This window comes from Heteronotia binoei, chromosome 21 (genome assembly GCF_032191835.1).
Source record: "Heteronotia binoei isolate CCM8104 ecotype False Entrance Well chromosome 21, APGP_CSIRO_Hbin_v1, whole genome shotgun sequence".
Lineage (NCBI taxonomy): Eukaryota > Metazoa > Chordata > Lepidosauria > Squamata > Gekkonidae > Heteronotia > Heteronotia binoei.
The window spans coordinates 186300815-186314477 of NC_083243.1; the positions used below are offsets into that span (position 1 = coordinate 186300815).

General features: G+C 40.0%; 1 protein-coding gene across 1 annotated transcript in view; it reads left to right on the forward strand.

The window, feature by feature from the left end:
- The first annotated feature begins 3067 nt into the window (after positions 1-3067).
- The window catches only part of EPB41L5 (erythrocyte membrane protein band 4.1 like 5), a 125103-nt gene continuing 114507 nt past the window's right edge, over positions 3068-13663 (forward strand). The window contains exon 1 of the mRNA XM_060262450.1: positions 3068-3277. Coding sequence (XP_060118433.1) covers positions 3095-3277 — 183 coding nt within the window. The 5' untranslated portion in view covers positions 3068-3094. The remainder of the gene's footprint in view (positions 3278-13663) is intronic.

A 13663-nucleotide genomic window follows, 5' to 3' on the forward strand; every position in this document is an offset into this window, starting at 1 on the left:
GGCTGTATTCCACATGCATATCCTTATTCAATTAAGTGTACTTTTTACCTTCCTTCCTAATTACTTGGCACAAGATAAAGTCCCTACATACAGTAGGAAATAAATACATGCATGCTAACTGCTTTTGACTGATAGCCTACCTGCATGGGTGATTGATGCACATCCTTACATAGATATTGCATTTTTCAATTCTGATTATAGGCCCGTGGCTGAATTGACCTGAAAAATTCTCATATGAGCAGTAGAACACTCGATAAACTTGAAATTACAACATTTGTGGGTTCCAGTAAAGTTCACTTTAGGATTTAGTGATTCCTTCCTTTTTCTGGGTACTTAATTGATTGTGTTCCTAAAACAAAACTGCACTCTGAATCTTTATTATTTGATTTTAATCTCTCTAAATGCTAATTTACCATGGTATAGTCTGAGAATTCTTACCTTAAACTTAGTCCTTTCTGGATGTGTAAGTATTTTTTTTTAATCGCAGCCTGTATTAAATTTATTAAATACCCCACCAGTGTGTATTAAATATCAATAATTTATTTTCATGCTTTCCACAAATGCTTTGTATACCAAATATACAACAGGTAACACAAGGAAGGTGCTTGTTGATAATGATTCCACAGGTGTAAATATAGTACAGTTATGAAAGTCTTTTTGTTTACTTGAAGAGTATGAAATACCTTATTAGAAAACTGAAGCTTGAGTGATTCCACGGTTTGTTGTTTTGGACAGTTGGTAGATACTTGTTCAGAACAATGACATACTGTGTGCTTGCTACCTTGGAAAATTTGCAGGCTTTACAGATTAAAAGAAAACAGAGATTTGTCAGTTGCCTAAATTTGAGATCAGTTAGTGCTGTTATAGCATCTTTTGTTCTTTAAATCCACCAGCAGGATCTTGAGTCCTGAAATTAAATTGCTGGCTGGGAGATGCAGTGTTAAACTAATGGAGCGTCTTCCTGGCTGTGATGTTGCGTTAACACACAGTCTCCATTGCTTAGTTCGGTAGAGAATGTTCAACAATGACACTCTTCTCAGTTCTGCGTCACAGCCATTTCACATTCAGTTCATAAATTAGTTGCACCACTTATCTGCTGTGATGTGTATGTTCTGCGCCTCTGTGGGTTTAAACACACACATGCTTCTTTCCATATAATCTGCTTTCCCAGCCATTTGTCATGTGATTGCATCCCATAACTTTTCTTGCTGAAGCTGAAGCTATGTGCATCAGCTAGAGGTGACGTTTTCCAGATGTGCATGCAAGGCTGCAGGCTTTCTGTGCTGGTATTTGTGGGAAACATCGTGGTTCAACACACAAATGTAGTAATGAAAGTGGTAAGATCCGTTAATGTGGTATGTTATCATTCGTGTCCAGTCATGAATATCAGTCTGTTGAGAGGTGTGGAAAGTTTCCCCGGGTGGAATGATTTTGGACTCTTCCCATACAGATCTAAACAATGGGCACTTTCACACATGCTAAATAATGCCGTTTCAATCCACTGCAACTCTGCATTGTTGGGCTTCTTTTGAATAAAGTCATGCTGTCCAATTGTTCTGTGTGGGAAAGTGCAGTGGTAGAGCATGGAAAAACTCCTATTTTAGCCCTTGATATCTCCAGCCGAGAAAGAAAAGACCTCTGCCTAAAACCTTAAAGAGCTGTTGCTGGTCGCAGCAGACAGCACTAGGCTTTGACCTGCATCACTGTAGAGCAGGTGACTATGTAAAGATTTCAGACTGTCTGAAATTTTGAACTAGATTGAGAGGTCCAGACAAAGCTGCTGTTAATGAAAATGTCTCTCTTGTTTGGGTGGAATGAATGTTGTGAATGGGGAAGATATTATTGGATTATATTGTAATAAGCTGCCATATTACTACGGATTATGCCACAAGCAATATTTCTGGAGGGGTTTAAAATTTAAATCTTCCAGTTGTGCTAACTTGACCTTTTAAGAATTCCAGCCGCTCAGAGCGCTAGCATGTGGTCAGGCAAGTTCAGACAGACAGAAGGTAAAAGGTGTGTGTGCTGGTTTATCCTTTTTGGCTCATGATTGAGGATGAAACTATGTCAGAGACCCAGATGGTTTGGATTCAGCTATGAGTCACGCAAGGTGCAAACTCTGGAGCACTCGTAACGTAACGTCTGTGGGTGAATTATCACCTTTTCACTACCTCAGAAACTTATGGAATCTGTCTGCAGGCTTGAATCTGCTTCATAGTAAAAATAGGGTTTAATATTCAGTTCCATTTTATTGTTACAGTCAGCAATGTGAATTAGTGGGATGATCTTGAAGACCCTGCAGTATCTAGGGGAACCCCAAAGTATTCATAAATATATGCTAAAACTAGTGCTGTAGAGAGGCCAGAAAACATTTTTTTGTCTTCACTAAAAATGCAATTCTCCCTGCAGTTTTCCCCCTTTCACATGGCAACTGTTGTTCCCTAAAGCTATGGGTTTAACAAATACTGGAGTCCACAAACTGACATTATTGTGAACAACTATTCCTATTTAATGCCACAACAAGCTTGGATATAACATAGCTGGCACTAAATTATATCTGCCAACTTTTTACCATTCTTAGAGGAGCACTGTTCTAAATGTTCCCTTTCCAAATACGCTTTTACCCCACCATCAGTACAAGCACTGCCATCAATGTGAGACCTTATGGTTGAAAGATATGGAAAGAGTCTTTAAGGTTGAAAGATTCTTTAGTTTTTTTAAAAAATTAAAAACTCTAGTGTTGTCATTTGTCCTTTTAGAAGAATCTGCATATGCATACAATGAGAGCAACTTTAAGGCAGCTGTAAATCGACTGAGTCTTCTTGGTATGCGTTTTCTTCCATATGCCTTGTAGAACCAGTACTTCTGAGAGCTATTAACCTACATACATGAGTAGTAGGGGATGTGGCAATTTAAGGATATGTGATTTCTGAATATGTATCTTTGTAACTCCCCCCCCCACCCCCATGATACAGGAACACCAAGAAACTTAGTGGAATGTGTAATGACCTTGACTGCTTTGGAACAGTTTGTTTGCAAGACACTCATCTTTCTCTTCTTCAGCTTACAACTTCTTTTCTTGACCTATTTAGTAATGATGCTGAGTTTCTTTCGACGAACACTGGGGCGCCGGTCTATGCGCAAACATGCTGAAAAGGAGCGACTAAGAGAGGCTCAGCGAGCTGCCACTCATATCCCTGCTGCTGGAGATGCAAAATCCATAATTACATGCCGTGTTTCTTTACTGGATGGGACTGATGTCAGCGTGGACTTACCGGTATGAGAGAACTATAGTTTCTTTCCGCGGCATTGCTTACTCATGTTTGAAAGAGGAATAATGTGGGGCTTTTTAAAATGTATTAGATTGGGTTAGGCTTTGGCGTGCGAATGGTAGTTGGCAATTATGCTGAAACGATGAACTGATATTGAGAGGTTAAAAGATCAGTCTCAGGAGCTGATGGCAGGCCATGAAATCAGATATTTTTCATGTCATTTCCTTCTAGGGTGACAGATTGCAGAATGGTAGCCACCTTTGTTTCTTGCATATGGGTAACTACCGACCCATCAGCTTGACGTCCATACCTGGAAAAGTTTTAGAGCAAATCATCAAACCATCAGTCCTGGAACGTTTAGAAAGGATGGCTGTGATTACTAAGAGCCAGCATAGGTTTCTCAAGAACAAGTCATGTCAGACTAACCTGATTAATTTTTCTGAGAAAGTGACTACCTTGCTGGATCAGGGGAATGCTGTAGGCATTGTTTATTTTTATTTTAGTAAGGCTTTTGATAAGATTCCACATACTATCTTTGTTGACAAGTTGGTAAAATGTGGTTTGGATCCTGTTACTGTTAGTGGATCTGTAACTGGTTGACAGATCACACCCAAAGAGTGCTTGTGAATGGTTCCTCATCCTCTTGGAGAGGAGTGACAAGTGGAGTGCCTCAAGGATCTGTCCTGGGACCTGTTTTGTTTAACATCTTTATAAATGATTTGGATGAAGGAATAGAGGGGATGCTTATTAAGTTTGCAGATGATACTAAATTGGGAGGGGTTGCAAATACAGTGGAAGTCAGAAACAGGATACAGGATGATCTTAACAGGCTGGAAAACTGGGCTAAAACCAATAAAATGAATTTTAACAGGGATAAATGTAAAGTTCTGCATTTTGGTAGGAAAAATCCAATCCATGGTTATAGGATGGGGAAGGCTTGTTTTAGCAGTAGTATGTGCGAAAAGGATCTTGGGGTCTTAGTGGACCATACGCTGAATATGAGTCAACAGTGTGATGTGGTGGCTAAAAAGGCAAATGCAATTTTGGCTGTATCAACAGAAGTATAGATGGTATCACTTTATTCTGCTCTGGTAGGACCTCACCTGGAGTATTGTGTTCAGTTTTGGGCACCACATTTTAAGGATATAGACAAGCTGGAATGGGTCCATAGGAGTGTGACGAAGATGGTGAGGGGTCTGGAGACCAAGTCCTATGAAGAAAGGTTGAAGCAACTGGGCATGTTTAGTTTGGAGAGGAGGCGACTGAGAGGTGATATGATCACCATCTTCAAGTACTTGAAGGGCTGTCATATAGGATGGTGTGGAATTGTTTTCTGTGGCCCCAGAAGGTAGGACCAGAACCATTGGGTTGAAATTAAATTAAAAGAGTTTCCGGATCAACATTAGGAAGAACTTCCTGACCGTTAGAGCAGTTCCTCAGTGGAACAGGCTTCCTCGGGAGGTGGTGGGCTCTCCTTCTTTGGAGGTTTTTAAACAGAGGCTAGATGGCCATCTGACAGTGATGGCCTGCCGAGGTGGGGAGGGCGGGATACAAATAAAATTTATTATTATTATTATCAAGATCCTGTGAATTTAGGGGGAGATATTTGTGAGTTTCCTGCATTGTGCAGGGGGTTGGACTGGATGACTCTGGAGTTCCCTTCCAACTCTGTGATTCTATATGCCTAATACAAAAGCAAAGAAATACAGATTCGATTATCCAACGTATAAGTTCCAGAATACACACGTCTCCTGAAACAATTTCCTCTTCAGTCAGAATGTGTATTCCAAAAATCCCTTTAGGAGTGGACCAGTGCTCATATGATGAATAAATTTCAGTCTCAAAAGCCAAAAGATGACTCATTCCCAGGTATAATACAGCATTTTGAATTGTACTTTATCCAAACTATACGGACTTGTAAGTGGGACCCAATCTCAGTAACATTTCACACAGACTAGAGTCGTAACATTTCACACATGACATAGGGCTGATGATAGCTGATCACCATTTAACCTGCATGGGGCTGGGCTGGGCTGCCCCTTTACACCCTGATTGCGCCCTTCTGCCATTTTTTAATCCTAATATACTTTGAGAGGTAGTTCCCACATGTGTCCTCTCTCTATGTGTTTTTATTCCTACTTAAAAACAAAACAAAACTTATACTATTATTGTCTAGCTTATTCCTATATTTGTATTTGTATTATATACCAGTGAGTGAACTGAATTAACTTACAATATTTCTATATCCTATCCAAAGCTAACCAGCCTAAACCTAATTTAACTATAAACTAAGCAGCCTATGAGTTACTTATAATCCTAATAAAACAAGGCGTGGCCCCATGTGTTCTATTAAAAAGCATATACTAAGTCTCCAAAATGAAACCTGAGCACCCCAGAACACACAATAACTTCTGGAAGCAGAACCGACAGTTACTGCCCTGGGAACCCTTTAAAAAAGTAGCCCCAATTGGTAAACAACAGTTGGAATAAGTTCATGCCACTGAACATATAAAGTGCAAACAGGGGAGAGTGTAGAGGATCGGCTTCCAACCTGTCATGCAGCCACATGGTAACTGGAGAGAATTTGAGGGGGGATGCTTTAAGAACCTTCATGAACCAGAGCCCACCCTCTGGATAGCTGAAACAGCTGGTACCACAACCCAGACCAAACCCCAGTTAGTGCTATAGCATCGAAGCCAGTGCTGGAGCCCCAATTCCAACTAATGCTGCCCCTTGGAATGCTTGTCACCTCTCGGCTGTTCCTGGATTTTTAAATCATGGCTGGTTCCCAGGCAATCTGCTGCACTGGCCACTAAAAAGGGCATGTTTTCCTGACTGCTTTTTCCACTTATTGGAGCCTAGCATTGCTCCCAACTAGCTGGCCATCGGGAAACTTCCTCCAATTAGGAAGAACTCATCTGGGAAAAGTGAAAACTACAGAAAAGTAATGAGATAAGGTCCCAGTTGTGGATCAGTGTTAAAGCTGAGAGTCTTGAGGATCCAGCCCTCATGACCACCAGCCAGTCCCTGCCCCAAATAATGGAAGCTCATGGGGTTTTTTTTGGTTAAAACAATTTTTTATTTAGTAACATATGGTAACAATATCTTATTCTTGCATCATTAATAACTTCTTTTTATCTATCCCATATATTACTTTCTAACCACCCCTCCCCCCGTTACTTGACCCCCACCGGTGTTATTTACTTATAATACTAATATTAAAAGGTACCCTTAACTAATAAAAACAAAAATTTACATTCTTCTTCCTTCTAAGACTTAATCATTATCAAAAATTGTCCAATGTCCTTTTATTTTCCACTCTTTTTCTACATATCTTCTGAATTTTTTCCACTCCATTTTAAAAACCTCTAAGTCATAGTCTCTTAAAATTCTTGTTAATTTGTCCATTTCACTCCATGTCATAACTTTTACAATCCAATCCCATTTCTCTGGTATTTTCTCTTGCTTCCCCAACTGCGCATATAATGTCCTAGCAGCTGAAAGCAAGTACCAAATTATAGTTCTATCTTCTTTTGGAAATTTTTCCATTTGTAATCCCAACAGAAAAGTCTCTGCAATTTTCTTAAATTCATATCCCAAGATCCTAGAAATTTCTTGTTGAATCATCTGCCAATACTTTTTTGCTCTTTCACAAGTCCACCATATATGGTAGAAAGAACCTTCATGTTTTTTACATTTCCAACATCTATCTGGCATCTTATTGTTCATCTTTGCCAACTTTTTAGGAGTCATATACCATCTATACATCATTTTAAAACAGTTCTCTTTAATACTATGACACGTCGAAAGCTTCATAGAGTTCTTCCACAAATATTCCCAAGTTTCCATCTGTATTTCTTTATTTACATTAATTGCCCACTTAGTCATTTGAGATTTCACTACTTCATCTTCCGTAGACCATTTTAGAAGTAATTTATATAGTTTTGAAATTAATTTTTCATTGTCTCCAAGCAGAACTTTTTCCATTTCTGTTTGCTCTTTTCTTATTCCTTTCGTTTTAATATCATTATGCACCAAGCTCTTTATTTGTTGCATTTGGAACCAATCATATTTATTATTCAGCTCTTCAGCAGTTTTCAATTCTATTTTGCCACTTTGTCTTTTTAATAGTTGATTATATGACAACCACTTTTCTTCACCTGTCTCAGCTGTTATTTTTATTACTTCTGCTGGCACTATCCATGACGGTTTTCTCTCATCTCCATATTTCTTATATGTCATCCATGTATTTAGCAAATTATTTCTTATATAATGGTGAGAGAAAAAAACATCCATCTTTTTTTCCCCATAATACATATAAGCGTGCCAGCCAAATTTATTTCCATTTTGTTTAACAGCATTATCCATTCTTTTATCCACACTAAACAAACTGCTTCGTGATATAATTTTAAATCTAGTAATTGGAATCCGCCTCTCTCTTTTGCCATCTGTTAAAATTTTCATTTTAATCCTTGGTTTCTTCCCAGCCCACACAAACTCTGAAATTTTTCTTTGCCATTTATTAAATTGTTTACTGTCTTTCACAATCGGGATAGTTTGAAACAAATACATTATTCTTGGTAGAATATTAATTTTAATTGCAGCTATTCTGCCCAGCAATGACAAATTAAGTTTATTCCATTTTAACATATCTTCATCCATTTTACGCCATAGCTTCTCATAATTATTTTTGAACAAATCAATATTCTTCATTGTTATCTCCACACCCAAATATTTTACCTTCAAGGTAACTTCACAACCCGTTAGCTTTTGTAACTCCTTTTGTTTACTTACTTGCATATTCTTACCTAGAATTTTTGATTTTTCTTTATTTATATAAAATCCCGCCAATTCTCCATATTCTTGTATTTTAGCTAACAGCAAGGGTGTTAGTTGAGTTGGATTTTCGTTTATAAACATTATATCATCTGCAAGTGCTTTATATTTGTAAGTAAATCCTCTTATTTTTAATCCCTCTATTTCTTTGTCTTCTTGAATTTGTATCAGCAAAATTTCAAGTGTCATTATAAACAACAGTGGAGAGAGCGGACACCCTTGTCTTGTACCTTTACTAATTATCATATCTTCTGTAAGGTCTGCATTTATACATAGCCTTGCACGTTGTTCAGTATATATTGCTTTTATCATCCTTATAAAGTCTTCTCCCAACTCCATTTTCTCTGGCCCAGCAAGGTCTCATTTATATCAGATCTGGCCCTCATAACAAATGAGTTTGATACCCTTGGGTTAGAAGATTTTATATGAGTTGGGAATGGGGACTGGAGAAGTGAATGTACAATACTGATTACATAATTAAGGTTAAGAAATCCGTAGCCTTAGCACCTTCTTCTTTGGTGGCTCTAATTACTAATCAAACAGCATTCTGGTCTCTTGGCCTTCAGGAATTAGATAAAGTTAATCAACATACTTGTGTGAGAGAGACCTCTAAAGAGTTTTTAAAAAAAAGATTGCATAAATATCACTAATTTGCTAAAATCCCACCAGTGCTATGAAATGATCTGTATCCTGCAGTAAACATCATTTTCTCTGTTTCACATTTCAGTATGATTTGTGCTTTCATATTTTTGAATCTCTGGAATGTTAGGCATGAGGGGAAAACAGAAGCAGGAGCAAAACTGGGGTGACCTTGTGTAAAAATTGTGGTAATTGTATCGAGAATTATTGCTTTAGGGATTTCCCAGGGCTCGGTAATATAAGTCCAGTTTTTCGTGAGCCCCACTAGGCATTTTCCCAAGACTTTTGTCCCTTTTAGGTGGGCAGTTATGAGATTTAAATATGAAATAGCTGTTGCTGCTGTTTTCTCTGAATGTATGCTCTGTGCTGGAAACTGAGCCTGTTGTCATGAAAGAGGGTTTCGCAACAAATCCCCTGACAGCATTACAGTGTGATTTTTGGATAGTTCATGAACATACCAGTCTTTTGGGGCATAGAACAGAAACTGGTTGAGCATTTCAGGAAACATTAGTAATTGGTGGATTAAGATTGTTTTGTTGGGTCTTTGCACAGGAATGAACATGCAAAGCAGCTGTGCTGGATCGGGCCAATGGTCCATTTGACGACCAGGTGCCCATAACCCATCAGATGCCCTCAGAAGGTCTACAAGCAAGGCATGGAGGCTAAACCCTCCCCCAGTTGTTGCTCCCCAGCACTGGTATAAAGCAAGTGGCTCTGATTCAGTGGCGACTCAACAAGAAGCATTGTCTGTGGCTGCTGACCACTGCTCCCCACCCAGCTTTCCTAGGTGTCTTGAAACAAGCCATGCATACCTGAGAGAGCTCCCTGAACTTTTGAGTGTCTAGAAAGCCCTGTTGGATGTGTTGTGCTATGTTTCAAGGCACCTGGGGAATAAGGTAGAAAAGAGTTATTAGCTGCTCTGGAAAGGTGTGGGTGGGCATGAGGTTCCCCCCCTCTGCTTTCTGAAACCACTGCGAATCCTGCCTCATTACAGAGCCTGATCCACACTGGTAAGAACTTGTGTGCCTGTTGATCAGTGGTGCAGAATGTATTTGCATGCGCAAGGTTCCAGGTTCTGTCCCAGTGACGTCCATTTAAGTGATCTTAGGTAGGAGCTGTTTTGAAAGATCTTTTTCTGCCAAAGATCCTGAACAGCGGATATCAGTAGGAATAGCTCTTCGGATCTTCTGATACAACTTCATAAGAATTGGGAAGAGTAGAAGACGGTGGAAACGATTCTCCTAGGACTTTAGTTGTAAGTTCTGCGCGTATAAGTTTCAGTTATTTGTAAAAAACAAACAAAAAGCAAAGTTTCACGACTTTTGGTGAGTTTTAGTATTTGAATAACCAAGATATATTTTAGAATATAATGAACATATCCACAAGTTGTTGCGATAATAGCATGCTTATCTCGATCATTAGATAGTGAATCCAAATAATTAAAAACTTCAGTCTGTGTTTCAAATAGCACAGTGAAAGATGTTTCAGGATTTTGTTGCCGTGACGCTGTCAAGGTTTTAAGGCCTGACATGATGTTATGTACATATATGTATACTGCAGATGTCCCCAGCCCTTTTGAGCCTGCGAGCACCTTTGGAATTCTGACACAGTATGATGGGTGCAGCCACAGGTGGCTGCCATGATAGCTATTGCAAAAAGTGGAGTCAGCCACAAAATAGCTGCCACAACTTACCTTCCATCGCACAGTGGTAACAGCTGCTGTCAAAGCTGTTATGACGGCCCTGTCCGCTTCCCTTCCTCACAAGCAAGATTTTTCCTCCGTTTCTCTTTCCATTTACTGACTGAGCCAGCCTAGTAAAGTATTTTCTTCTTTGTGAAGAACTCTGTCTATCCTACCTTGTCACAATGTGATATTTTGCTTGTTGGCTCAGCCCAGGAACCTGAGTGAAGGATCAGGAGCCCTGTCTAACTTAAACAACATTGTCACAGAGCAGGGGCCTAGGAGGGCCTTCTGCTGGCTCCCACCACTCTGATAAGGGTCTGCATGGGAGGGCCCAGAGTACCCAACCACCCCTGTCTTCCCCTTGAGTAAATCCTCTTAACCGCTGCCAAGGAGACGTGAGAATTCAGGCAGTATAACAACAAAATAAGTTTATTATTAGTGCTCTAAAACAGTAAGTGGGTGATAAAGATTTAGTGCTAAAGCGAATATGAAACAGTAAAGGTTGATACAATAAACAGAAGCCCTGACATGTTTAACTAGATAGTCCCTGCTCTAATACCAAATTCACCCCTTTAATTTATTTTATTTATTTATTTTATGACTTTTATCCCGCCCTTCCCAACAAGTGGCTCAGGGCGGCTTACAACACAAAAATATAACATAAATAGAAGTTAAAGATAAAACATTTAAATTTAAGTATTAAACCATTAAAACATTTAAAACATTTGGCATTTAAAACATTGGGGCAGCGGACATCCGGTATAGCTACATTCAGTTTCTTGTACCTTCTTTAAGTAAGGGATCTTTTCCTGCTGCCTGTTCCAGAGAGCACTCCTTCTCTGTCTGCAACCTCTCAGACAGAGAACCTCTCTGCCTGCAGCCTCTACAGTAAAGAACACACCCTGTCTGTGCTTGGCCCTTTTTATGCTCTCCTCCAAAGTCCCACCCCTCTCTGGGCTAGTTCCCCTCCATAACCTTGCCACCCAATCAGAGGGACAGATGGGATCCTGGGAAATGTAGGCTTCCTTTAGTAACTCCTAGGCAGGCTTCTCTGGAGCTTGTAGGCCTCACTAGGCCTAGGATCATGACAAACTTAAGTGACACTCAAGGCATTTTGAAATTCAAAATAACAAAATATCTTATTTATCGTCAAGACAAAGGAACAGGTGGAATCAGGGGTTGAAAATTGCTGAGGTAATTCAATATAGATAATTCTAAGTTAAAATCAGTACATGCACAGTTGTCAATTCTTGTGTTTCAGGCTAATGAGAGTTTCTTAAGCTTTTCACAATTACTTAAATCTTTACATTGAGAGGCTTTTGTTCCACTGTTTTCTGAAACACTTCAGGATACTTTGAGTATTCTCTGGCTCTTTTGGTTTCCAGAAAGATGGTACACTCTTTCCAGTACCCAAAACATTTTATCTTGAAACACCAGTACTTTTCTTTTTTTTAACTGACTCTTAAGGTCTCCAAAGGTGGTTTCTAACCACATCAGACCAGGGATTTCTGCGGGGGGGATTTAAAACGAGGAAAACTGTCAGGCAACCTATATTTATAATATCTGATAATAAAAATATAGTCAGATATGGATGGAACAGATATAATGAAGATGCTCAAATAGAGGTGCTAATCAAGGAGACATATAAGTAAGTTCAATATAAATAAATGATTTGATTGCAGGTTTTTTTGTATAATTTTGATTAATCTGTTTCTGTTTTATGTATATGTTTGTAAATGACTATAGTTGTTGTTGATATTTCATGTTTCTTTTATGTATGATTTAGATTATTCTAGTTTGTTTATGTTTCTGTGTTTGTATACTGATTTCTTTTTTAAAAGCGCAGTCTGTCATAGCTGTGCTTTAAAATATCTGCACAGCCAATGAAATCTCCAGTGGCCAATCAGAAGCTTTTCTGAGCAACAGGCCCACTAAGCCCCATCCACTTTCTGAAAATGATGGGCATTATGGCTCTCATGGGCACCATGTTGGGGACCACTAGTGCAGTGGAACATTGATGGTTGTTTGGAACTCGCCAAAGGAGGTGTGGCTGGAGAGCAGTTTTGAGCAGGGAGACAACAGGCATGGGAAAAAGTTGACTTTACCCATTTTCTCTCAAACTGTATTTCTTTTTCTAGGTATTGGTTTATAAAATGTAATTTGGCCTTAATATGAGCAGGTTTATGGTCAAGGGATTTGGGGGAAGGAGAGAGCTTGTAGGATATGGCAGTTAAAAAGTATTACCTTTTCTTTCCAGTGTAAATGTTAATATGTGATCTGGACCCATGTCCGTCCTGGCTGATAAGGGCGTGCCAGACGGAATTATTGGTGCCACTTCAGCAGATCATTAATAGGTCCATGACAGAAGGGACCTTTCCTATGCCCCTCAAGTGGTTCGTCCACTTCTTAAAAAACCATCCTTAGGCCCGGTTGAATTGGCCAACTATTGACTGGTGTCGAACTTGCCCTTTTTGAGCAAAGTCATTGAGAGGGCAGTGGCAGCACAGCTACAGGGGTTTTTGAATGACACTTCCGCATTGGACCCATTTCAGTCCGGCTTTCACACGGGACATGGGATGGAGATGGCACTGGTTGCCCTCTTGGATGACCTCCTAAGACATCTGGATCAAGACGGATCAGCAGTATTGTTGTTATTAGATCTGTCGGCTGCCTTTGATACAGTCGACCACCAGCTGCTGTTGCACCGCCTTGCTGACACGGGGATTCAGGGTTCTGCCCTCCAGTGGCTTTTCTCTTTTCACCAAGGTCGGGGACAGAGGGTGGCAGTGAGGGAGAAGTCATCTTGGAGACACTCACTAGTGTGTGGGGTGCCTCAGGGGGTGGTTCTCTCCCCAACACTATTTAACACCTATATGCACCCCCTCCCCCAGATTGTCCGGTGCTGTGGGCTGGGATGTCACCAATATGCAGATGACACCCAGTTCTACCTCTTGATGGGCAGCCAGGCTGACTGCGTCCCAGAAAATCTGGATCGGGCATTACAAGCCGCTGTGAAATGGCTCAGACAAAGTCGACTGAAATTGAATCCAGCAAAGATGGAGGTTCTCTACCTAAGCCAAGGCGGCCTGGGAAGAGATATCCCTTTAGCGACCTTCGATGGGGCACCTTTAGCACCAGCTTCGAGGTTCAAGAGTTTAGGGGTTCTCCTGGGGCCTTCATTGAGGCCCAGGTGGCAGCCACTGCCAGATCTTCATTCTATCATCTTAGGCAG